Genomic DNA, 26,830 nt, shown 5'->3' with positions numbered 1-26,830 from the left:
GTTGAGCGCTGGGGGAGGTCGGGAGACGCCCGCGGACGTACTATACGCTTGCCTTGTTTAATTTTAATTAAAGCAGTTCCCCCGCCCTCTTTTTAGCCCACCTGATACGTAAACAGTGATGATCCTGTCTTCACGGCCGGCTGCTCAGCTCAGTCGCTTAGGGACCGCAGGTGTTACAGCACAGTCCTGGGCCAGCCTCCCGATTCTCGGTGTGTTTGAGCCTGTTGTCACTGCTGCGTCAGTCCGTCTCAAGGGGCATTCCCTCCCCCTGATCTGCCAGTTTACTCTCATGGATTTCGTAGTGTCCCCTCAAAAGAGGTGTCAACCTGCCTGGGACTTGATTGTCAGTGGCTTGCTGTCATCACCCATCTGTTATGATCTGATGTAAAGGGGTTAGGGAGAGATGTCACTCCCTTACTCAGGCCACCGCCCTGATGGCATGCAGGTTCTCTCGGTCTGGTCTGCCTCACCTTCCATCTTACAAGAGATAGATGGAGAGAGACAGAGAGAGCGAGAGCGAGAGAGAGCGAGAGCGAAGCCGGCGGAGGAGGAGGTGCTCGATTAGCCAGGAAAGAAGAGCCAGGAGCAGGGCATGTCCTTTGGACCCAGGGTCTCCACGCTGGGAACCTGCTGAGTCCAGGGGAAGACAGATGCCAAGACGCGTGGACATCTCCTAGGAATGCTGGGCCACAGAGGTTGGAAGGCGAGAAAGAACTTCCGTCAGAGCCAATCTAGTTAGAAAGCCTCCCCCCAGAACCGGGGCCCTGACGTTGGACTTGTCGCCTCCTCAAGGGCGAGAGAATGCATTCCGGTGCGGTCAAGAGCAGCGCCAGGATAACTAAGACACCAGCCGCGCTGTCCTTTTCTGGTGAGCTGAGGCAATGGTAGTTTGGTCACTTTCCTCTGCGTGCCTCTGACCGCCGACGTCCTCAAGTTTTTTACAGTAAAAGAACTAAGTAATGGGGTTCCTCACCACAGGTGCAGTTGATGAAGGAAGGTTCCACAACCGCCGGTATAGCCTTTTTTTTTTTTTAAACTGGAGGGTGTGGGCTCTTCAGAGCTCTGGTCTGGGAGGGCTTTTGACCCCCTTTGAAAGGTGCTTGTGGGCCCCCCCGCTACCTCCTCCCTTTTGCATGGATTCCTTTCAGGCCGTAGCACGGGGCTGCTGGGCCACAGGACTGTGGGGTTTTAACGTGGTGGTTTAGGTCAAGGTTGGGCAGCCGCTGGTGCCCCTGGTGGCCACCGAGGAGCCTCTCCGCTGCACACAGATTTCTTTTCCTTCATCTTTCCTGCTCTGCCCGTGCCCTCTGTCCCCCCTTTCTTCCCTCTCCCTTATCTCTCACTCCCTCTTCAAAGCCCGTAGTGTCATATCTATTTTCTCTCCACTTGCTTCTCTGGCTTCCGCTGCGGTTGGCGACACACAGAGATCAAGAGTTTTCGGGCCCGGGTGCTTAACATAGTGCCCGGCACTCCACCAGCTGCTGCTGAGTCCACGCTGACTCCTGGGCCCCGTGCGTGTCAGCGCAGAGCGGTGCTTCCTGGGGCCGTCGGTGGCTGGTGGTCAAAGTCCATTGTGAGGCCGGTCTCGACCTGTGGGTGGGCTGGAACCCTGAACCGTTCGGCGTCGCAGTCACCTTTGAGCCCACCCAGGGATTCTGCCTGACCCCTGGGTTCTCTCAATACACGTGGGTCTCCGCCCCCCTCCCTGAGAGGTGAGTGGGAGTTTCTGCACCCAGTCTGGGAGAGGCAGCCTGTAGATGATTCAGCCAGGCTAACACTTAGAGACCGGCATGTTAGGGCCAAGGGAGCAGGTGGCACTGGGGACACTGACGCTGCTCTTGGCCCCCCTGTGGGTGGAGGGTGGGTTAAGCCTGATAGGCAGAGCTGTCTGATGTGCGTCAGGAAAGCTCCGCATCTCCACCAGGGACTCAGATGGAAAATGGCAGGACACCCTAGGACTCCTGCCCCTCCCAGCTGCCCCCCGCCCCCCGACACACAGGGATCTGGTTGCTGATTTCTCTGATGTGGTTTCTCCTGGGAGGCTGGAGGAATGAGAGTCACTCTGCAGCTTCTTATGAACAGGAATGTGTGGTGTGAACAATGCTGGGCCCAGGATGTCCTGGATTCCTCAGTGGACGGGAACCATCGGGAGCTGGAAATAGGCCGTGGGGCCAGGGCGGGGAGGCCCCATTGTTTGTGGCAACCCCACCATCCCCATCCTGCCTCATCCTGGAAGCATGGATGCCACAGACAGGAAGGCACCGCTCAAAGTCGTCTAGGAAGGAAGGGGGCCTGCTGGGTACATTACATGCGCTCGCCTGCTCAGCCCAGCTCCCACTCCAGGTGGGGCAGGGCTGGCTTTCCCAGGGGGTAGCTAGCACCTGCTTGTCACCTGTTCCCGTTCTTAACAGCCCCTATCTGTAGGCTCCCGGTTGCATTTTAAGCTCATACCTCTCATTCTGCCCGGAATGAAACAAGAGACTAGGCCTTTGTCCTTCCTGTGAGCAGCTTGTGGAGGCATGAGGGCATGGTGTGCGTCTTCTGTTTGGGAGAACCAGTGGGAGGGGGCATTTACTTTAGACCCATGAGGCAGACAGCTGAGCAGCATTTGTAACGGATGAAATATTGGTTCAGTACAGAATTCGTTTTCTCTAGTTTAATAGGTTATGAAAGCTTATACGGAGCGTTGTAGACTGAGCTCACGTCATGCATTTTTTTAATCCAACTTTGATTTGTCTCAGCAATCAGTCCATCAGTGACTGAATAAAGAGCCCGCATTACATATTGTACACTTGAGATTTTGCCTCGCCACGAGGCGGGCACTGCTTTCCCTCATTTGCACACCAGCATCTTGAGGCCAGATTCCCAGCCAGAGTTCTGCCCGGCGGATGAAGCCTTTAAGTGAGGGGACTCAGGGACAAGTTTCCATGTGAACAGACACACTTTTTTATACCCTCTCACGATACCAGGAACTTTTTGGCATTTCCAACCCGGAGAGGGAATCTGAGTGCATTTTCTGTGGCTGGGTAAACCTTCCTGCCAGGTACGGCCCCTGCAGAAAGTGGCCGGCTCTTATTCTCCTGCGTAACCTCATGGGCCCTCAACTTAACGTTCCGAGACCCTTGTGGGGTATACATGTCATCGTTAAGCAGGGTTTCTCAGGCAGAGTTTCTCAGACTTTGTAACTCTCAGTATGTGTGTGTATGTGCACGCGTGCGCGCGCGCACACACACACACACACACACACACATTTCCTCCTAAATCTGAAAAAAAATGTTTCAGGAAGCAATATTGTGTTTGATATTTGGGTTCTAGTTAGTGCCTTTGTGCATGGGCATGTTTGGAAACCTGTCTCCGGGCTCGATGGATGGCCGCAGACAAGGTGCTCTCAGTAATGCACCCCCCCCCCCCCCCCGTGATCTCTCATTAGGGGACCCTTAAAGAAAACAAACACTGTTCCAAACAATGGCTTCCAAGGGGGGGGGTCTACAGGGCCAGGTCAACTCAAGGCAGAGCGGGAGCGCAGAGGGGCATGGTGACACGGGTGTTTGGGACCCCAACGGTGTCATCTTGACAGCTCTTCTGGAAGGAAACAGGATAATCACCGAGTCTTCTTAGGAAGAAGTTGTAAGAAAATTGAAAACTGTGTTGGTGAGAAAGTTACACTAAAGAATTCCCGCCCCCCCCCGCCCCCAACAAAGCACCTACTTGTTCTTCAAGGGCTCGAAGGGCTGTCCCGTGAGAACGTTGTTGGGAAACCTTACAGCTGAAGATTTCTTTTTGTCCCCCAAACTCTAAAGAACATCGGAAAGGAACAGGGTTTGAGGCCCCTGAGGATGCCCAAACTGCCAGTGTGAAGTCCATCGAGGAGTGGGGAGGTCTTTGGGGGAGGGGCTGGAAGATGGAGACACCCCCATCAGATTTGTTGAGAAACTATAGAGTCCCGTTTTGATATTTTTGTGTAATAAAGGTTTATGTGATTAAAAATTTTTTTTCATGAAAACGTTCCAACTCACCCTTGAAGTTGTTTCTAGTTGACATACTTTCTGATTTTTTTTTCACTGCTCTTCCTGACCCACTAAATTAATTTCCCAACGCACCCGTAGGTTTTGACCATCCATACTGATCTGGGGATTACTGGCGATTCAAGCAAATAGAAACAATTAGCAAATTCATTCTTTTGGGGCCATAGTAACACATCTATTACAGCTCATAGTCTTTATTTCTTGAGTTTGAATCTTCAATTTCCATTCACCGTGGCCTCCAAAGTAAGTGCCTGTCAGCCAGGGAGCTTGGCTTTCGGGCATCTTTTAACAAGGATGCGTATTCGTTAATGCCTAACATCAAATTTCACCTCATATCAAGGTTTTTACTTACATGAACAAAGAATTGTTTTTCCCCCGCCCCATAATACAATTGTAAGCAGAGGTACAAGTTCAGATTCACGGATCGGCTAATTTGCTTGGTAGCTTTCGCTTAGAGTTTTTGTGCGCCGAGTAAATGAGAAAATGGAATGAACGAGCAAGTTCACGAGGCAGAGCTGGGGATTCAGCGATGCTGCTTCCCTGCCTTCAAGGCCCTCACCCTGACCACAGGAAGGGCTGGATGGCCCTCAGAGGAACGACGTTGCGGAAAGCCCAGCAGTCAAACACATCTCAACTTCTCTGGGAATCCAGACTTTCTGGAGCCATGGAGGCTGGATGCCTCCCCTCACCCCCTACGTCACTGCCTTGAGATCATCTGTAACTCCTAAGCCAATAATACGCCCGGAGGTCTTTAGAGCAAACAGTGGTTTAGCTGGGCCAGCCCTCTGTGCCGTGGGCGCTGGGCTCTTTGAAGTACAGTATGTATGTTGACAACAGGAACTCGGAAGGTTAGATGGAACATGGAGAGGAGGAGCCACTCAGAAAGGGAGGACGGGGAAACTCAAAGGCTGTCATCAACCGGGGGAAACTCAAAGGGTCCTGAACCATCCGCGTAGAAACCGCTGAATTCTTCATCTGCAGCGAGAAGAGGAAGAGGGGAGAGGAGGAGGAGGAGGAGCACAACATGCACTATAGAGTTTAAAGGTGCTGCCATGAGGCGTTGGCAAGGGTGAAGGCAGAGGGACGGAATCCAAGCTGCAGGGAGGAGATGAGCTCGCGCTGAGGTGGGTCTTGCAGGACACACGGGCGTTTGTTCACCTCGAAGGACACGGCAGGTTGGGGGGATGGAACTGGTGTGGTCTCCAGAGGGATTTGAACTGAAACCATAAGGTTGTTTTGTTGTGTTTTTTTTAAATTTTAATTAGAGCGGCATAAGATCTAACTCATTTTATAAAGACGTTGGTGAGGGAACAGGTTCAGGCCAAGGAAAGAGAAACCGGCCGTGAGCAGTTGTCACCGTCCTGGGGAGCCTGGCCGAGAGCCTGGCCAAGGGAATGGCCTTGAGAAACCGGGACTTTGAAGCAGCAGGATCCAGGAATAATGCAGCCAAGTTCAGGAGATGGGGGGAGGGGGTGCCCCCACCGAGTAAGTCTTCCCGAGCCTTCACCACCACCTACCAGTGTGCCGCACTCGGTGGCTTGCATATTGTATGAGGCTGGACACAAGGCCAATGCCATTTCCAATACCCGGGGATGTGGACAGGTGTCAGGGAAGTGACGGGGAAGAAAGGTCCGGCAATCTGCTTCCAGAAATTAGCCCACGGAAGCCTGATGGATCGTCATAGAACATTGCCCGACATGATTGCACAGGACGCCCCATATGCAGGGATCGGTCACTGGTGGAGGGTCTCATGCTTGCTGAGGGGGTGGCAGACCCTCAAGGAGAGAGACTGGCCCAGAAGTCACCGTGGTGGACCGGAACGTGGGTGCCGTTGTGAGGCCGGTACAGCACCAGGTAGCCTTCTGCTGGGTCATACGCCAGGTCACCGTGAGTCAGCGTTAGCAGCAGCTCACCACAACATGCAGAGGTTCAAAATACCAGCCTCAGGGACATTGAAGGCAGAGGGCTGGGTCAAGTGTCTGCGGGGAGTGACCCAGGGAGGACCTGTCCGCTCAGGGTTCTGTGCCCGTGGGCAGCGTCTCATTCACTGCCATCGAGTCAGCTCTGGCTCAGAGTGACTTTATGAACGGAGTAGAACTGCCCCCTTCGTGTTTCTGAGGCAGTGAACCTTTGGGGGAGCAGAAAGCCTCCTAAATCAGAAAGCAGCGGTTAATGGGTTCAAACTGCTGACCTTAAGCTTGACGTGTACCTCACTGTGCCATGCCACCCAGGCTCCGTTGCAAAGGCGTGTGATGTCACACTGCAGTAATGGAAACACCGAGGATGCGTGGATGCAGAGATGCCGAGATGCCGCAGCCTGCTGCTTCTACCCCACCAGCCACATGCAGGGAGAAAGGAGGCTCTATGCGCCTGCAAAGGGTTATAGTCGCGTTGAAGCCCCAAGTAAAGTGCGTATGAGTCAGAATTGGTCAGAGAGCAGTGGGTTTAGTTTAAAAGAAAAAAATCTTTTTTTGTTAAAATTTTTTTTTAATGAAGTAGAATGATCAATTCGTGCATTGAATACTTTGTCATCAGACCCTCGGTGCACCTGCTTTGTGCCAGGTGTAGTGGTGCTGGGGGTTGGTATTGATCAGCTGTCTGACTTGGGGGCACTGCGTCTTTTGGCCGATTCGGGGAGGCAAGGAGGCGAGCGGACAGGGTGCCCAGGCCCCGTGGGCTGTAGTACGAGTAACGGGAGAGAAGCGGGGATGGTCCACTTGAGGAAGAGAAGACTGTGGGGGACGGGTGGCGGGGCACACGAGACCGTCTTCTGACACGTGAAAGGCTGCCTCCCGGAAGAGGCATTCGATCTTTGCTTTTACAGCTCCCGAGGGAAGCAGGGCTTCTGTCCACATCACCGTGATGGTGATGCGGATGAAAAAAACCATATCCTCTGCCCGCCACGGCGCGTGTCGTGTGTGCGCCAGGCACTTAGTGTGTGCGTGATGCAGACGCTGAAATGGGGTGCAGAGAGATGTCCAGGAACTTGTCAAGCGTCAGACTTGCAATTTGGACTGATTTCCTGGCCCGTGCCTCCCCCCACCTCTATGGTAGAAGCCGGCGGCAGGCAGGTGAAGGCTGGCAGTGGGGCACCCTGGGATAGCTGGAGCGAAGATGTGAGGGCCAGGCCCTGCTCAAGAGTGGCCCCAGAGCTGCCCGGGCAGGTCAGGTCAGCCTCTGGGGTTTTTATAGCGGGGAGGAGACTGGACTCTGGGAGATGAACATTTGGTGAATACATTTAAAGAGCAAGCTGGCCCTGGAGGGTGGGAGGGAGGCAGGCATTATGCCCATTTTGCAGATGGGGACACTACAGCCCACAGGGATCCTGTGATTTAACCCCAAGTCTCCTAGTCCCTCAGAGACCCATTGGTACTCCCCCTGGGATCTTCCAACCCCATTTCCTGTGTCCATTCCTTGTCCACACCGCCTTTTAGCTTCTACCCATTACTCTTGAATTGACCCTGACGCATGGTGACCCCGTGTGTCAGAGTAGATTTTTGGGCAGCAAATCACCAGGCCTTGCTTCTGAGGTATGGTCTGAGCTGCTTTCCACCTTTCCAACCCAAACAAGCGAAACCACCAACTGCCATTGAGTTCATTGTGACTCAGGGCGAGCAGGGGGGTAGAACTGCCCCCTGTGGGTTTCCAGGACTAACTTAACTGCAGGAGTAGAAAGCCTTATCGTTCCCTCACAGGGCAGCTGGAGTTTAGAACTGCTAGCCTTGACGTTGACAGCTCAGGGCATAACCACTACGTCACCAGGGCTTCCCCTGAGCTCCTGGGCGGTCTTGTTATTCTACTTGCCTCCTCCCCAGGTTTATTCCATCTGCCCCTCCCTGCTCCTTTGGGCTCTCTGACAGGCTGCATGGGTGCCGCACCCATAGGTGGCTCTGTGCTGGAGCCACAGCTGGGAGCCAGGCTGATGGAGAGCCTGGGAGACAGCCTGCTCTTCACACCTGTGCACGTGTGCGTGAGTGAGTCCCGTGTGTCTAGGAGGGCCCGGCGAGGGCTCAGGAAGCCTTTGGTGGGCTATGTGTACACTGACATAAGCCGGGGATTTTTGCAACTTGAGGGTGGGGTGGAGAAAGCGGCAGGACCCAGGGAGACAGGTGGCTGCCCTGGCCTCTTGTCAGCCCTCCCCTGGGGAGCTGCCAACCCTTCTGGAAAGGTGGGCTGGGAGGGAGAAGATTAGGGAAGTTAATTACCCAATTAATTCACCCCAACCAGGCAGGCTTTCTGCTTGGAAGGTACTGTGCTGATGGAATGAGGAAACAGCTAATTTGCCAGTTCTGGTTCTGACTTAGGGTGGGGGCTCGGAGGTGCAACAGCTGTGGGTGTCTCCCACCCAGGCCTCGTCAGCTCACGGCCCTCTGAACTGATTACTTCATTCTTGGTCGGGTGTCAGTGGGCTCTTTCGCCCTGTAATTTTCTCCCCCCTCCCCACTTTTAGCATTTTCACTAGATAGCACCCGAGCAGGTGACGGCGTTCCTCAACAAATCCGATTGAGTCTTTGGCACGTGAGGAGGAGGTAGTAGGTGGTGCACGGGGGTCGGCAGGAAAGCAAGTAGCACCCTGCTCTCTTGCAGCGGGCAGTCCATTTGTAAAGACGAGACTTGCCCACCCGGTTGAGTCAGGAGGCCTCATGATTGGGGTATGGGGATGCAGAATGGGGTTGACGAAGGGAGGGGAGACGCCTGTTGGGGTGGTGAGACAGGTGGAGATCTGTAGCTGAGCCCTTTGCCTGCGAAGCCTCCATGCCAAGAGAAGGGAAGCCAGTGGGAGCCTAGGATGGGGGCAAGCTAGGCAAGAGCTGTTCAATGAGGCTGTCTGCTCCTATAAAGAGCTCCAGCCTGGGAAACACTTTTCTCTAGGACGGGAATTGAGGGCAGTGGCTTTGATCGGGCTGCCTAGCCCCTCCCCCCTCTCCCCCCGCACCTCCAGGTTGGCACCGCCATGCAGGAGCTGAGCCTGAGAGTGTGGCAGGATAGAGGCCAGCCGTGGATGAATGCGGGCTGGGAAGAAGCCATCCAGGGGGCTGAGACTGGGAGCCCCTGGTCCCCACTTTTGGGGCTTTGCTGGAGTGAGGGCCCGTCTCATAGAGAATGGTCCAGGACTGGGCTGTCTGGTGGAAGGGGTGGATATGCTAGGTCTCGGCAGGGCTGTGGGCTCTCTGGGGCCTGTGGCAATTACGTAATCAAGTGTCACCTTCAGGAAGAGGTGGAGTTTAGCCTGTCAGGAAGGTCGCAGCTTGATGACCTCATTTGGAGGTGCGAGGGAGATGAACAGCTCACTGGAGGCCAGATACACTCTCTCTCTGGGAGACATTCCTGTTGACAAGCTACATGGAGCTACGCTGATGGACCCAGAGCCCTGGAGCTGGAGGAGCCTCATGGAGACCCACACCAGTGCTGAGATGCTTCTACCGCCACTGGATCCACAAGACTTTCCACACGCTGGCCTGAGATCTTCATGCATTCGGCAGCATTGCATGTGTTGCGTGAGTCTGAAGAGGAATTTGTAGACTGGTATCAGACATAGGGGCTAAGATCACCCTTAAGGACTTGATCTGGACTGGGCTCAGATGTTTTCTTAATGTACAATTACTCTTTACATAAAGCGCTTTCTTATACACATATGAGTGTCTATGAATTTGTTTCTCTAGTCAACCTGGACTAAGACAGCCTTGCAAAAAAGGCTGCTGCCCTGGAGTGACCTAATCGTGTCACTCTGTAGTCCTTTTCTCTTTGCCCCTCACACCCTCTCTGTTAGACAGGTCTAAGTGAGTAGAAGCTTTAGGCTAGCAGAGAGGCTTTGGCAGATAGACCTCTGCCAGAGATTGGGGGATGGGGAGGGGGTGTGAGGCAGGGCGGGCAGAATTCTGTCCCAGCTGGTGTGGTGCAGAGGAAGTGGCCCAGGGGCACTTTGGCATTTAGGCATACATGCTTTTTCAGGAGACGGCCCTGGGGGCTGCAGTGGGACTCTCACAAAAGGCTGTAGTTCTGGAAAATGTGCTGGGGGTTAAAGATTCAGTGGGCTGAAAGGAAGCCACAGTTAGATTGATTGAGTGACTTTTTCGGCAGTGCCCCTTAAACTTCAGCATGGAACAGAATCCCCTAGGATTGTATTAAACAGAGCGGGTTATAAGGTCCGGGTATTCTGACTCAGTAAAGTGGCGTGGATCCAAGGATCCGCGTTTACTCTCAGAGACTCAAGGATTTGGAAGCAGGTGGCCTAGGAGCCGCACGCAAAGACATAGGGTGTTAGAGAGAGCACATCTTTTTGGAACGAGCCCTGGAATAAGAGTTTGAGGACCTGGGTGCTAGTAGACCCAGCGATTGGCCCAGGGTGCTGACCATGCACCCCCAGAAGCTGTGACTTGTCCTTTACCTGGGACTTCAGTGAGGGCTGTGTGAGGTCCCTTTGAACATTCTACATTTTCTTGCAAATGCAGGCGGTTGTCATGATTTTTTTTGAGATAATAATCATTATTTTAAACATCATTAATAGCAGCCTTCCAAAGAGCCTGTCTGGGTTGACTGAAGTCCAGGAATGGATGGAAAGGGGAAGTGGGGGGATGAACTAGATGTTCTTGGAAGGCCCATAGCTTCTGGGGTCTTCCTCCCATAAGAAAAATCCAAATGCTTTTCCCTCCTTCTCCCAGCCCAGGTGTTGGTGAATGGAGTTCTTCAGAGTGTGGGAGGTGGGTTCACTCTCAGGCACGAGGTCCCAGAGCTCCCCAATTACCGCATCTTCTGGTTCTCTTTCTCTCTCTGCCTGGTGCTGATGCTCCTCTAACTGAGCAATTAGAGATGTAGGATGCTGCTGGGAGCCCTGGGCACGATGACCCCTCCTGCCCTGGCTGGTTTTGCTGACATCTTGCAGCATGAGGTCGATGGGGAATACTTGCACGTGGAGATTGATTCTCTTCTTTCTGCACATCCGTTCTCCAGCCAGTGCCTGGGTGGTCTGTGGAGGAGGGTGGGTTGGAGCAGGGCTTCCATGTTGTACAACTCCAGATGGTACGATTCACAGAGACTGGAGCCTGACTGTCCCCCCTGGAATTGCATGACGGTAGACCTCCCGAGAGGGGCAGCCAATTGGGGTGTCCTGCTTGCTTACTGAAACCATTTTTAGTTCTCTGGTATGCATTCTCAGTTTGGGTTCCCAATGAAGTGCGTAGAAATGCAGATGATGATGGCGATGATGATGGCGATGATGATGGCGATGATGATGGCGATGATGATGGTGATGATGATGGTGATGATGATGGTGATGATGATGGCGATGATGATGGCGATGATGATGGCGATGATGATGGTGATGATGATGGTGATGATGATGGCGATGATGATGGCGATGATGATGGCGATGATGATGGCGATGATGATGGCGATGATGATGGCGATGATGATGGCGATGATGATGGCGATGATGATGGCGATGATGATGGTGATGATGATGGTGATGGCCATAAGGACGGGGCTATTGTAGACAGACCACTTTGATCACACATCTTTCTTACACTCCTCGTGGGATAGATGAAGGTTTCCAGAGCAGGTCATGGCTTTCCGTTGAACCATTCACCCCCATTCTGGTTCAACTTCTCTCTTGCGATCCCCTTCTCCTGGGTCTTCATGGTGCTTCCTGTTTCCATTCCTCCTCCCTTCCTGGCCCTCTGAACTTTGTCCTTGGTAAAGGTTGCCCTTCTGATCTTGAATGGCCGATGGTTCCAATGCAGAGGTGAGTTGAAGGCTAAGGGCCACAGTCTTGGTGGTCCCACAAGTCTTTATGTGCCAGTTAGTCTAGTCTGTTAGGATTTCAAGTTCAGCTCCACACTTTCCTCCCACTCTCGTCAAGACCTTCTAGGGCAGCGCTTCTCAACCTGTGAGCCAAGACCTCTTTGGGGTCAAACGACCCTTTCACAGGACCATCGGAAAACACATATTTCCTATGGGCTTAGGAACCAAGACACCACGCCTCTATCAGTCTCCTGGTGGGTCTGCCCACATGCAGATATGCCCACAGACTAGTACCTGGTGTGATGACATCATCGCGCCAACCCCATCACATACACCCCGTACAAATGCAGGTATATGTGACAGGGTTGATGCCATAATGTGCTTATGGGGACCAGGCACACATGTGTAGAGAGTAGCTACTGTGTAGAAAGCAGCTGCTGTGTTGAAAGCAGCTACTCTGTTAAAAGCAGCTACTGTGCTGAAAGCAGCAGTCTTGGAGGTCAAACAACACTGCTTTAATTAATATGCTTTAATCACTATGCTTTAATTTTGTTCAATTTGTAACAGTGAAAATACACCCTGCATATCAGATATTTACATTACAATTCGTAACAGTAGCAAAATGACAGTTATGAAATAGCAACGAAAATAATTTTATGGGGTCACCTCAACATGAGGAACTGCATTAAAGGGTCATGGCATTAGGAAGGTTGAGAACCACTGATCTAAGGTGATCCATTTCCAAGCTGTTGGGAATGGTAGCCGGGCACCACCTATTTCTTTTGGTGTCAGGGATGTGGAGACTAATGTTCACTCCGTCCATCTTCATGTATCCTTGGGGTATTGTCACACTGGACAGGGAGAGACCAATACTTGGGGCTTGGTGGCTGTTCCTAAGCTTTTAAGGCCCGAGTCCTGACTCACCAACATCCTGTTTGGGTTTTAAGTGCATTTAGCAACAAGTGTGTCATTAACAAGCATTTTCTGGGAGTGACTATGTGCTTAGCACGGTGCCCCGTGGTCGACTGTGACTTGAGAATGGCCTGTCCAGTGAAGGGATAAGCAGGGTGGGGAAGAAACTACGTAGGCAAGTCATTCTCTGAGAAAAGAGAAGCCACTCCTTTCTTCTGCCTGCTTTACATCGCCAGGACCTGGGAGGAGCAGGGCGGTGCTGTGCTAGCTCAGCTTTCGTTCGGTTTTCTGGGGGTTGGCAGAGTCATTCTGATGTGCAAACTCAGGGAGTCGGGGTGCACCCACTGCACCTCTTGGTTCAACTTTCCCTAGGCCTGGTGGATCTGCAGGGTGAGCGACAGGAGGGCTGGGACTATGGGGATGACCCACCCCCTGCTGGTGCTCCCCAGGTCAATACTCTTTAGTGTATTCCCCCCACCTCCAACCCGGGCTGCCAGCCCGCTGTGCCCACATGCTCCAGCTGGGTCTGCAGAGCTTAAAATAGAAGTGTGAGCTAGCCTGCCTGCATCCAGTAAGCCCGCCTGGGGCTCGATGGGACAGCGCTGGGCTTGGGGCTCCATGGCTCTAACTGCGGGAATAGGGAGCATTTTTCATTCCTTCCTTGAGGCCCAGAGTCCAGGGGAAGAGCAAGTAGGTGTGTTTGGGGAATTCAGGCGTGGCTAGTGCAGGAGGGAAGCAAATGGCTTTCCCCTCCTAAGACCTTTTAAGGGAGCACCTGGAACCTGAGCCCAGAGTCTCCCCCAGCAGAGCCCAGAGCCCTTGAGAATTGGCATCCTGTCTGACCCTAGCTCTGGTCCTTGGTACTGCCCAGGGCTAGCCACGTGAGTCTTGTTCCAGCCTCTAGATGGGAGATGGGAGGGAAGGCTGCACCAGGTCCAGGGTGGCAGGGCCAGGAGAGGACACACGCTTTGGGACTCCCAGCTGGGTGACTGCTAACCAGTTTGCATCTCATCTCCAGCTGCCATGTCCTGGGAAACCAAATGGCACCGAGGGGAGTTGACAGAGGCCCTCCGTGGGCATGTATTCATTCACCTGTCACGTGACACGTCTTTATCGAGGACCCCCACCATCGGTAAAACTCCGCTCGTTGCTTTGGAAATACAGCAAATGATGGAACAGATCAGCATCCTTGCTCTCATGATGGGGAGAGAGATAAGAGACCATCAGCGTAATCAACCAGCCCGTGGGCTGTTGGGGACGGATGCTCCGGAAATATCAGACTAGGGACAGAACGATGGCGTGTGCTAGGGAGGGGGAGGTACACGTTTAAATGGGGAGTGGCGAAGGAAGACCTCATGGCGGTGACAGCTGAGTGACAATGTGAACGAGATGAGCCAGCTGACAGTGCAGGCACAGAGGGGGCAGGTTCTGTGCATCACAGGTGAGACGCGGCCAGGAGTGTGGTGAGGCTGGAGCTGCTAGGGTGCGGGGTGAACGGCAGGTGATGGGGTCGGGGAGGTGCGTGCCTGGGCGTGCATGGCCATGCGTACACTGCGTCTACTTGAGCGGTGTCTTTGACGGGGAGGGTGCTGGGGACCCGTGAGAGAGTTCTTGAGCAGAGGAGGAGCAGGATCTGACTGTGAGTGCTGGATGCCTGTGGGCATGGGAGCTAATTTCCGGTGCCGTTCTTAGGATGTTGGGCCACCTGTGGGCAGCCTCTAGGGATTTGGGGGAGGGTGTCCCCTCCTTTCCTGCTGGCCTGTGATTTCTCCACCTTCCATTGCTAGTCTCCGAACTCTAAGTGTTGCGACCTTAACTCCCGGGGAGCATGATCATCAGGTCAAAGGGGCTGGAGTGTCCGTGGGTATGAGTTTGAGCTATGGACGCTTTGGAAGGGTTCTTGTTAGCTGGCATCAAGCCAAAGCCAACTCCTGGTGTGCCCCCGGGTGCAGAGTAGAACATGCCTCGGGGCTTTTAAGCCTGTGAACCTTTGGAAGCAGATCTTCAGGCCTGGCCCCCAAGATGCCTCCCAGTGGGTGCGAACCGCGGACCTTTTGGCTGATGGCCAAGCGCTTAGTTAGTTGTACCATCCCTTCAAGTTCATTGGGTAAAGCCTTTCCCAGACAGACATCACCTCACTTGTCTTTCACTGTCACACGACGTCCCGCTTTTCAGATGGGCTTGTGCTGCCTTTTCTTGGTTGGCGGCCTGCTCAGAGAGCACCGTGGGCCACCCAGGCAGTGTCAGAGCTGGGCCAGCACACAGCTCTCCATCCTGTCAGCCCCCTTGCACTAGCACGCAGATGGCGGGTTACGGGAGGTGTGGGGTACTTCATGGTGCTGACCCAGCTTGGCCCCGGAAAGTGGGATGGAGGGGGCTGTGCCGTGCCCATCACCTGCCCCTGCTGTGCCCGTCTGGCTGTGACTGCAGGCTGCAAAGGGGGCAGGGGGGGGCGGGGAGGTAGGCGAGCAGGTGTGCCTGGCCCTCGGCCCATGGGATATGGATGTACCTTTTTGAGGGCTGGAGCTTGGGAATGAGTGGCACACAGCCACCCGGACGCATCGGGCCTCACGGAGCCCAGCCACACTCTTGGAGCTCTGGTCTGGACACCGAACTCCATGGTGACTCGGGCTCGATCTGTGGGTGACCAGAGGGGCTCCCACAGCAGTGGGGTTACTGTGTCTGCTTAGACAGCTAAGGTCATCAGACTGAGGACAGTCTGACACAGGTTCAGGTGAGGATGGCGGGTGGTGGTGGTGGGGGGGCCGGGGTGGGTTCTGCGTGGTGTGAGGGACTCGGTGTCATGTCCCCCCACAGCTGCTGCAGGAGGAACCCAGGTGACCAGCGCTCAGGAGCTTCTGCTGGCCATGTTGGAAAGGAAGGCAATTATACAAACAGCTGCCATCCAAGGCACGTCCGAAAGGAGGCTCAGAACGCGAAGGGGACTCCCAGAGCAGGGTGGACGTTAGGGCACTGGTCACTCTCCATCTGCAGGTGGCCCCTGTGCTTTGCCCTTCCCTGCACTGGGTACCAGCCCCACAGCCTACAGGCTGAGGGAAGCGGGGAAAGGCAGTGGCTCCCCAGATCAGCAGAAGGGTCCTGCTGCCCCCGATGGCTCTGTGGGCAGGTGGGATGCTGGGTTGGAGAGTCAGTGTCCTCCAGGGGGTGGTTTAAGAATATTGGCTTTGCTGGGTCAGGACATTTCCACTGGTGCGTGGCAGCAAACCTCAGGCTTCAGCGCACTTCTCTGTGCCTGGCGGGCTGGGCTTATCTTACGCTGCCTGCAGCCACCTGCCCTCCTTGATAAGTGCAAATAACAAACGTGCGCTTTCTCCGTGGTCTTCCTGGAGTGAATGGCTCAGTGTGGTACAGGGACATCTGTCTGTCCAGCACAATGCCTCGAGTGCCAGCTCCTTCTGAGGACCTGACGGGCCTGTTTTGAGACTTTGCTGGAAGAAAGAGCCAGAGAACAAGGTGGGCGGCTCTTTCCCTAGCAGGCACTGGCCCCCGCTGCGCCCTCTCTCCCTGGAAGCCTGCTCAGAGAGCCAGTTGCCCTTTGGGATGACTGTCCTTGCTATTTGTGTGAAACTTCCCCTGTTCCGAGCCTGGGCCAGTTTCCCTAAAGAGCCGGTCGCGGCTTATTCAGGAGGTTCTTCCTGCTGCCCTATGGGGGGCACCCTCATTTTCTCTGTTTGCTTTCCACATGGGAGACCCAGGTCCGGTCCCCGTGCAGCTCAGCTCGGGTGCAGTGTCTGTCTGTCCTTGGGCGCCCGTATGTGGCTAGGATGCCGGGCAGCCTCCATGGGTGCTTTCGGATGAAGATGGACAAAGAAGGAAGAGTTGGCAATCTGCTCCCACAAATAAGTCACAGTGATTCCATCTGCAGCCCATCTCGTGTGATGGACGGGACCGAGCAGCGGTCCCTTCTGGGGCGCCCAGGGTTGCCGTGCATCGGGGCAGACTCAATGGCAGCAAACGACCACGAAGTGCCTGGCATCGTGCCAAGGGCTTGGAGCACACAATGAAAGACAACGCAGCCCTTATCTTCAGGGAGCTCACAGTCCCGGGTGGCAGTGGTGAACGGGGAGCAGTTTCGTGGGGTGAGCTCGAGGTGTATTGATGCCCCAAGGAGAGGCCCTAACGCTGCCCCCCCCCCCTGACTTCACAGAGGAGGCGGTACCAACACTGAGACCAGCTGGACTGGAGAGGCAAATGAGTCAGTGTGGGGGGCAAGTGGCTGTGCCAAGGCCAAGGGGTGAGAGAGTCTGATGGGGTTCACCTGGTTGGGGTGGGGGTGGGGGGAAGTGGATGAGGGGAGTGTGGCCGGAGTGGGACAGAACTTTCGGTGTCCAGTGCAGGTGTTTTAGAACTGAGTCATCTGACTCAAACCTGACCTCCCTTTTAAAGTTCCTCGAAGTGTCATTGGGCTGGACAAGTAGGCCCTTTTCTGCCCTCTTTCTGGTTACCTGTGCTTCCCCAGCCCTGCCCACCTTCCAGCACCCATGGACGTGGGCACTTCACAGAAGGACCGTGGGAAAGAGACAAGCCCAACCGCCTTGTTCCATGGTTGAGGAACCAGACCTGCACGGTTAATGAGGGCCCCAAGGTGTCCTGCCTTTGGGGCTCAGAGGTGACCATATGACCAGAAGGCCTGTGATGCCCTTTCTGTTGACTGGTCTGCTTCTCTCCATCTGCCCCTGGGGGTCCACTGGCACCCCCTCTGCAGGTCAGGCATCGCGCTGGCCTGTGGGGGTGCAGTAGAGAGAGACATGGGCCCCATCCCCACTGCTCTGAGGTTTTCTAGTCTGGCAGGAGAATCAAGCCATCTATATCCTTGCAAACTGTGATGAATGCTATGAAGGTGGGGGGTGGGGTGGGGGAGGGGGGAAGCCCTGAGAATGTGGAGCCATGAGAAGGGAGGGGTGTTTGAACTTATGGGCCAGGGCCCAGCCAGAAACCCAGAATAGGCCTTCTTGAGGAAGTCACGAGGGCCCAGGGCGGAGTAGGACCAAGTCAGGCAGTGGGCCCGGGAAGAGCATTCCAGGCAGAGGGAACAGCCCCGGCGAAGGCTCTGCGGAGGGCAAGCATGGAAAGTCCACCGGTCCAGAACAGGGAGAGCAGGGTGGGTAGAAAGGGGCTCTTCTGTCGGATCTGGATTCTCGTTAAGGAGCTCTGGTGGTGCGGGGAGTGGGGGGGAGGTCAATATTGAACTGCTAACCTCAGATTTGGCAGTGTGAACCCACTGGCTGCTCGATGGGAGAAAGATGAGGCAGTTTGCTTTCCTAAAAATTTTTAATCTCAGAAACTCTATTCAGGCCGCTGTACTCTGCTCTATAGGATTGCTATGAGCCTGAATCCACTCAATGGCAGTGTCTTTTTATTGTAGAAAAGTAGACTAGTGTGCACACGTGTGTGGACTGGAAAGCTCTGAGAGAGGAGCTGGCATGGGCCCAAGGCACTGTCAGTGGAGACAGAAGAAGTAGCCGGCTCATAGGATAGGATTTGTGTCTTTTTGGAGGGGTGCATCTCTGGCAGAAAGTACGTTTTGGGGTTGCTCTTTAGCCTCTTTCCAGAGAAGGGGAGGGGCCGTGTGAAATGGCCTGCCTGGGAGATAGCCCAGGGGTTGCTTAGTGAGAGTAGGACTGTGTTGCGGGGCTCTTGCGGCTCAGAGACAGGCCAGGCCCAGGGACGCGTGTGGGTGTCAGCAGCAGGTGGGTATGAAGCCGCTGGAATGGATGAGCTAGCCAAGCATCGTCATGAGCCGGGGAGGGAGGAGAGAGGGGAGGGCCCAGACTGCGGGCCTCCCCGAGGAAGGGGGAACTGCCAACATTCCCCCGTATAATTTGAGCCACAGAACATTGCGTATTGATTATGTGCTGTCTTGTGTCTTTCTCTGTTCGACTACATTATAACCTGGAAGGGACCAGGGCCATTTTGACGACAATAATGGCCACTGTTGTTGATAATGATAAAAACTTCGACTCGGCGAGTCTTCGCTCTGTCCCACACGCTGTGCTGTGTGTGTTACATTCACGATCTCTGACCTGTATCTTTAACCACCCTCCTTGGGACGGAGTGGCCTATCATCTGCCTTTTGTGGCTGAACAAACTGAGGGACTGAGCAGCTTAAGTGGTCATTTTAGGATTCCTGCCAGTTAGGTGACTCCCTCCAGATAGGGTCTGAACACAGAGCTCCCTGATCCCAAAGCACAAAGTCTTTTCATACGCTATTTTGCCAGAGGATCCCCGATGGCATCGTGGGCTACATGCTGGACTGCTAACCACAAGGTCAGCGGTTCGAACCCACCTGCCACATCTTGGGAGAAAGATGAGGCCGTCTGCTCCTGTAAAGAAAGATTCTCAACCTGGGAAACTCACAGGGGCGGTGCTCCTGTGTTCTCCATGTTGGCTTTGTGTTGCATTGACTCTATGACCGTGGTTTGGTTTTCTAATGCGTGGTTGGGTTGGGTTGGGTCAGGGCCCACTGAACTGGACATATGCCATTTTTCTTACAGAACAAGACCCTCCTGGCACACACTTACTAGGCATGTGTCTGAGCTGACTTCAGAGGTGGGAGGGCAGAGCTGGCTGTGGGGTGATGGCCCATACCTCCTGCCTGGCCCCTGGTAGTAGAGGGGCCAGCACTGTTGGTAGGGTCTGGTAGATTTGGGTGGCCCCATTTCCTCTGGCCTAGGTTGATTGACACTTGTGTGCTCACCTGTCACTAGTGGAGTGTGGACACATGGCCAAGGCTCTCTGCACAGTCTGGTGTTCTCAGTAGCCTGAGTGGCCTCTGTCAAGGCCTGTCCACAGCTGGAAGGAAGCTTTGCTCTTCGGCTTTGACACGTGACACACAGCACTGCCCACCACACACAGGGCACAGGAGGCTGAGCTCTCCTACCCTGCCCTTCCCTGGAGCCGTAGAGGGCTTCCAGGCTGTAAACCCTTATGGAGCAGACAGCCCATCCTCTTCCCACGGAGCGGCTGGTAGGTTTGAACCACCGACCTTGTGGTGAGCAGTCCAATGCTTACCCACCACCACTGGGCTCTTTGATGGTGTTAACCAGCCCCATCCACAAGGCCTGGCCCACCAGCATGGGAAGGAGCCCAGGCACTGCACCATCCTCTGTCTCGCTTTGTCCCAGTCACCTCTGCTTTCTGCCTCCCATCTTTCCGAACTCACTCTTCAGGACGGCTTTCCAGACCCGTGATTCTGCCTGCCCGTTTGTTTCTGCACTCTGAACTGCTCTGTGTGCTGGGAGTGCAGCAGCGAGCCACACGGCAGGCTCATGGCGCGTTCAGGTCAACCCGTAGCAGGGCATTTATGTTTCCCTGGGCTCCCTGCTCAGGTTCTGACGTCCTTAGGGAGTCTCCTTCCCAGGAACAATTCCATCACTTTCTGGCTTGGGGGCTTGCCTTTGGTAAGTGAACACGGGGCCCTTGGGGGGACTCAGGGCTGAGGATCTTCCCTTCCCTTCTACCCTCCCCCACTTTCTGAGTGTCCGCCACGCGGTGGTTATTACTACTCCAAAAACCAAAACCAAACTACTGCCGTCGAATTGATTCTGACTTATGGACGCCCTCTAGGACAGCGTAGAACTGCCTCTGAGCGTTTCCGAGACGGTAATTCTGTAGGGGGCAGAAAGCCTGTCTGTGTCCCCAGGAGTGGCTGATGGTTTCGAATGGCCGACAGTGGTTAGCAGCGCCGTGCATGCGTGCCCCACTGTGCCGCCACGGCTCCTGTGGTTATGATAGGCGGGGTAACTAAGTGACTCTGCCCCAGCAGGATCCCCTCCCTGCCCCTCCTTGAGAAGCCCAGTGACAAAACTGAGGAGCAGGCTTAGCACAGTGGCATGCTGAGCCCAGACCTCTGCTCCGTATATGCTGCCGAGTGGCAACCCCTTAGGACAGAGTTGAAGTGTCCTCTGGGCTTTAGGAGAGCAGGTTGCCAGGTCCTCTCTCACGCAGGGCAGTGGGTGGGTGCGAATCCCAGTCTTTGGCTGGCAGTTGAGCACACGTTGGCACAAACCAATCATTGTGCCACTTGGGCACCTGAAGTAAGACCTAGAGGATGGAGGAGCAGACTCCTCCACCTAGCGAGGTGCCCCAGCCACACTGCAGAGGAGCCCCTCAACTATCCCTCCCCATATCTAATCTAAGCATGATCCCCTCCCTCCAGCCAATGTCCTCCCTCCCCCCAGCTCTCTTTCCCTGGTCTCAGGAACCAAGCCCACCCAACCCAACCCCTTTTAGTTCTTTGCTACCCCAGTCTTTTCTTCATCCTTGACACTGTCCTTCCCAAATGCTGGCCAAATGCGGCAGCACGGCATGGCCTAGCTCGTTTATTTCCATGGGAGCAAATGGGAGCCCCACGCCTTCCCTTGGGTCTCCCGAACATCCCCAGACTAGTGACCCTTCAGGTGAAGCCTTTACAGGTGCTCTCTGTACGGCTCTCTCTTGCTCCTACCCCTCTTTTGCGCCCTCCCCCATGGGGGACCCCTCCCCATCCATAGTTTGTTCATCAGTGTAGTTTGTTCATCAATGAAAGCACTTCTTATACAGATGGAGAAGTTGTCAATCTTGGGGTTTAAAACAGACCATAAGCTCCCCTCTCCCTCAATGGCAGACCGCCTCCCACCTTCCGTAGGACAGTACACCCCCATGCGTCTAACCTACATTCTAGGTGAGGCTGCTGGACTGGCCTAGAGGCATAGGCTGCCGAAGGAGCTGGTACCTGGTTAAATACAGAAATACCCCGGGCAGGTCAGAAGGGCTGATGTGTGTGGGTGAGCGCGCGCCCCAGCTCTGAGCTCTGTTTCGTGCTGCCAGCCTGCCACATCCAGGGAGAGGCAGAGAGAGTTTGGCATTTACGCCGAAGCCCACATCTCCCCAGTTGCCAGTCAGGAGAGAAGCTGCATGTTGATCTCACAGATTCACGGCTCTTCCTGCCCGCTGGGAATTCTGTACCGGCTTCACTTTTTTTGTTGTGAAAAAAAAAAAAGGAAAGGCAGCTCCCTGCCTTGTTCACATTCTCTGGGATCCCGTCAAGGGCAGCCTACCCCTTCTAGCTCACAGGGCAGGGCAAGTGTTTGAGCATCAGGAAGGGGGCCCGAGAAGTGGCACCTGGGATCACCTTTTCTGTCTGGTTGGTCCCTCTGCACCCCAAATCCGTGGCCTTGAGGCACCCATGGCAGCTAGTCTGCTCGCCTCCCCCACCGCTACAGCTGCTGCCAGGCCCCACCCCTAGAGCACTCTTTCGGTATGTGTCTCACTGCGTGGGAAGCTCCCTGGGGGCAGAAGGCCTGGCCTTTGTGTGTCATGGAAAGCCTCACAGAGTAATTCACCTTTGATTCCAGGAGCATTCTCCCTGCTTCCATCAGGGCTGACACCTCACTGCTTGGGGTCCCCCCAGCGTGTGCCCTAGCCTTCCCACGGCACTCTCCTTCCCCTTTCTTCCTAGCCAGACCCCGCTGCAGACAGTTCACCTCCAGGGGGAAGGCCCAAGGACCACCCATCTCTCTGCTTGTCCCATCCTGGCATAACCCCCAAGCACACCCACTGCCAGCAAGTTGATTCCAATGCTTGACAACCTGGAAGAGGGCTTCCAGAACTGTAACTCTTTTTGGGAGCAGGCAGCCTCATCTTTCTTCGGTGGCTTTGAACTGCCGACCTTGTGGTCAGCGCTCACCTGGCAGCACCACTAGGGTGCCTTTGACATTGGTATGTGCTCTATCTCGAAATCCTCCTTCCTGTGGCCCCTGTCCCTTTGCCCAAATTGCCGCCTGGTGTGGAATAGCTTCCTCTCTTCTTCCCGCCTTCTGGGAGATGCTGCCTCTTGGTGATCGATCCCTTGTCAGTGATCAGTCCTGAGGCCCTGCTTCTGACCGCGCCTTCCCTGTGGCCCCCGACTCAGGGTCCTTTGGGAGGACTGCTCACCAGGACTTTGGACTTCTGGTTGCCAGTTGTGCTTTGAGACGTCATTGCCTGCTAGGTTCCCAAGGGCAGGAGCTATGTATGTGCAAAGCTCCAGTGAAAGAAGAGCCTCGAACCTGAAATCACGTTTCCTGTCCCGTAACGTGGGGATATTAACTATGCCTGGCTTGAACGGCTGTCATGAGCATTAAATCGGCCCCTGCCTGTAAAAATTTGATGTCTGTCTTACTGGCCATTGCCACTGAGAGGGTCCCTACATGTGATGGGCCCGTGGGCGACAAACGGAGCATTGCCTGGTCCCGTGCCACCTTCATGGCTACTGGTACACTTGAGTGCCTCCACCTTAGTGGGCATGGCTTCCGGCACTGTTGGACCATTTCTGTTGTGATCCAAAGGAGTCTCACTGGCGAACATTTGGAAATAGATCACCAGCCTTCTCTTCCTAGTCTCTCTGCTCCTGGAAGCTTTACTGTACTCTGCCCACCGGAGGTGACCCTGCTGGCATATGAAATACCAGCGACGTGGTAACACACAAGCCACCCCAGTGGGACAGACTGGCAGACAACAAGCGGCGGTGGTCTGTTTGCTGTGGTGCACCACTGAGCCCCCTCCGACTCGTAGGACCCTGCATGGCAGCAGGCGGCGGCGGCCCCACTGGCCTCCGAGCTGCAGGCTCATGGGAGCAGCTCCCTAGGCCCTTTCTCTTATGGACCGAGCGGTGAGTTCACACGGTTAACCTTCCAGTTCTCAGCAGAGCACTTCAACACTCCACCAGGCCCATTCCCCCCCAGTGGCACCTTACGGCTCCGAGACTGACGAGGCCCTGTATCCTGATGGGACTGGACTGCCCCTTTGTTAATGCGTGGATGAGCGGAACTCGGGGTGCCCTTTTGACACGCGTGACCAGGAGGGTGTAGACCTGTTCAGTCGGGAAGCCTCTTCTCTCTTCCTGTCCCCGCCACTCTCTTCCCTCCAGGCTTCTGTCTGGGCTGCTGAGGGAGTAGTTAGCGGCAAGAATTCATTTATAATCCCAAGTGAGGAACGAGGTAGGGACCTCGGCGGAGCTAACCTGGACTGGACAAGGGTCTGAGTTGTGGAGAGTTGAGACACAGGAAAGATTAGAAGGTGGTGCGGGCAGTGATGGCGGGCAGTGTGTGCGTGCGTGTGTGACAGCCTAGGAGGACTTTGACCGGCACCAGGTCTCCATCTGAGGACAGTGATCATCACACTTAGGTTTGCTCCGTGCGTACAGTCCTCAGAGTGCCCTCACGCTGCCAGCTCCCTTTGTTCACACCACCTCTAGGAGGGAGGCGCTCTCAGAGCCCCCTTTAAGAGGAAGGCATGAGAAAGTTCAGGAAGGCAAAGTACCTTGCCCTTGATCACACAGCTCCAAAGAGCTAAGCGTGCAGAACCGGCCTCCGGACGCCTGCTGCAGCGGGCAGGTGATCTCGCCTGCCTCCATCAACAAAGGACATGTGGGGCGAACGCAGTGGCAGCGCGAGCCCCCCAGGCGCCTCCTGGGCGAAGGTGAAGAGGACAGAAAGCGCTAGGTATTCCAGTCAGGTGGCATGGCGCTCTGTCATGAGCCAGCCAGACATCTGCCCCCTTCATCTGTAGAGAGCAGCCCCTAGACCGTGGTGCCCATGCAGGAGAGAAGGTGCTGGTGGCCGAGACCCATCCCATGTAGAGTTTCAGGGCAGGACCTCAGGGTCTGAGTTGAGAAGGGGCTTAGAATAGCAAGAACCTGAGCTGCCCGCAGCCTGGCAGTGCTCACTTTGAGGATGGAGGCCCACCTTGGGGCCAGGCGTGGTGCAGAGCCCAGGGGGCCTGGAAGCCTCCTTGGCTGAGATTCAGGTCCCCCTGCCCACACAGCTGCAGTCAGCGTGGCAGCTCTGTTCCAGCCGTCGCCCCTCTGCCTTGCCTCGGTGATTAATGGCCTCCTGTCTCCCTGACTAGATTGTATGTGCCCAAAGGGTGGGGAGCAGTGCCTCTTCTGTTTTCTCTAGGGCCTGGCTGCTGCTGTGAGCACCTAGCAGGCGTGGAATCCGTGATCAGATCCCAGGAGGCCATGCCAGCCTACCCCCCAACCCCCACTGAAGCGTGTACTTCTCCCCAACCACCCCAGCCCAGTGCAGGTGCTGGGGATACGGAGCCTAACTCTTACTCTCATGCCCTCTCAGCACTCTTGGTGAGGGACAAGAATGGCGACCAAAAAGGGAGCTGGGAATCCCCGCCCCCAAGCCTTCTTAGCCTGCATCAGTCTGCAAACTGGTGGCTCTGGGGCGGCACTGCAGGCTCCTGCAAAAACCCCAGGATGAAGGTGCTGCACCTGCCTGTTCCCAATCCCGTAGGAAGATCTCTGGGCGCGCGGCTTCCCTGACCAGCCCTTTCCCCCGTGCTCCTCGCTGGAGAGACCCCAGCCCTGGGGCCCAGAGGGGCAAAGCAGGACCCCCACTTCAGCCACCTACCGCTCCAGGTCGAGCTGGGATCCCAGCTGTAGCGGCTTCCCAACCCGGAACACACTGGGGCGGGGGCTCACGCAGCTGCAGAACACTGGCGGGGCCGCGTGTGTGCTGCGTGCACGAGCGCGTGCGCGCGGAGAGCGGCGCGCTCCGCGCTCACCGGAGGCCGGAGTGCTTTCCCCACACCTCCCGCCTCCCTTGCGGTCTCTTTGAGCTCCGTAGCTAGACCCACGTGTGCACAAGCGTGTGTGGGGTGTGTGTGTGTATGTGTGTGTATGTACGTACACGCACACGCGGGTGGGGATGTAGAGCCGGGAGACCGTTCACCCCAGCCGGCCAGTCCTCTGCGTGTACAGCAGTGGCTGCCAGTTTAATAGTGGCCGCGCTCCCTTCTTTTCCACCACGGACGTTTCTGGCTTCCTTTGAGTGCTTGGTACCTCCAGCTCCCATTTTCGGTTAAAGAGACCGGAGCTTCCCGATGGGAGGCCGTTCACTCGCAGCTAGAGCCCTTGACATTTAGCGAGGGTTCCGGGCGCACTTGTATAGGCACACAGCAGAAGGCTAATCCTATTAAAGATATTGTGTCATTGGGGGGGGGGGGAGGTGGCTCCCCCACCGGGCCGGGTAGGCCACGCGCCTATTGGTCGAATGCTAAGCAGGGGGCGGTGCCGACGGCCCGGGGTGGGGGCTAGGGCGATTTCGGAGTCGGGAGTCTGGGCTGGGGTTTCGCAGGGGAAGCCCAGCGGTCGCAGCTGCGGCGGATCCAGGCGGCCCAGGGCCCAAGAGCGGCTCCTCAAAGTGGTGGAGCGCGGGGCGGAGCGCCAGCCAAGTGGCTGGGCTGGGAGAGGTGTGCCCCCGGAGCCCGGAGCCCGGCGTCCTTCTGCTTCGAGCGGAGCGGCGGGCGCACTCGGGAGGCGAGCGCAACGCCTCGGACAGAGAAATAGCATTGCAGCCTCCCCTCCAGGGCTCCATTCCGCAGCCGAGCCAGTTCCCGGAGAGTGTTCGCGGGCCCGCGTAGAGCCGAACCGAGCCGCGCCGCGCCGCAGAGCCCTCCCCGGCCGGCCGGCCAGAGCGGGTGCCGTCCGGGAGACCGCGGGCACGGGCTCGGTCCACGAGTGCGCCCCGGTGCAGAGAGGGGGCGTGCAAGGCTCCGCCGGCCTGCGCGCCCGATTCGGGCGCCCCTTTCGTCCCGCTTCGGGAGCAATGCCCCCCGCCCCTCGAGCCCCCCGGGCACGCCGCGAGCATGGAGAAGTCGAGTAGCGAGGATTCTTCGATCCACCGGAGTCCATCTTTGGACAGCAAGGACTCGGACTTTGCCACGCCGTCCACCTCGGGCCGCCCGTTCGGCCGCGGCTTCACCGCCGGCGCCTTCTACGGCACCGCGGGCTCCCGGGGCCAGAGCCGCGCCGAGGCCGGCGTCAAGAGCGACAAGTACAATGCACCCAAAGGCAGCAAGTACGTGGTGTTTTACCTGGACCTCTCCTTTGTTTTCCTCCTAGAATTTAAAAAGTGCAACATGGCCAGGGGCTGCCTGTGCTGCTTGAAGTACATGATGTTCCTCTTCAATTTGATATTCTGGGTAAGTCCTACTTTCGCTCTCTTTGCTGCACTGCTCTGCTTTCTGCACAACGGTAAGTTTTGTGTCGTTCCCCCCCCCTTCGTTAAATCAGTTTCCCCCTCTGTCATGCCTCTCTGTTCCCGTCCTCCCTCCCCTTGGGGGCTGAATGGAATCCCCAACTTGCCGGTCTTCTAGGAAAA

The 26,830-nt window shown here is 55.7% G+C and overlaps 1 protein-coding gene across 4 annotated transcripts in view; it reads left to right on the top strand.

Moving 5' to 3' along the window:
• TSPAN9 (tetraspanin 9) overlaps window positions 1–26,830 on the top strand; it is a 242,610-nt gene that overhangs the window by 105,127 nt on the left and 110,653 nt on the right. For 2 of the 4 annotated variants that reach the window (XM_075552205.1, XM_075552204.1), the window contains one exon: window positions 26,572–26,651. In XM_075552205.1, coding sequence (XP_075408320.1) covers window positions 26,589–26,651 — 63 coding nt within the window. In that variant the 5' untranslated portion in view covers window positions 26,572–26,588. Of the gene's footprint in view, window positions 1–26,098; window positions 26,652–26,830 lie in introns of those variants that run through there. The other 2 variants (XM_075552202.1, XM_075552203.1) reach the window with 2 other exon arrangements.

This window comes from Tenrec ecaudatus, chromosome 6, assembly GCF_050624435.1.
Source record: "Tenrec ecaudatus isolate mTenEca1 chromosome 6, mTenEca1.hap1, whole genome shotgun sequence".
NCBI lineage: Eukaryota > Metazoa > Chordata > Mammalia > Afrosoricida > Tenrecidae > Tenrec > Tenrec ecaudatus.
This window is presented reverse-complemented; position numbering and strand designations above follow the sequence as displayed.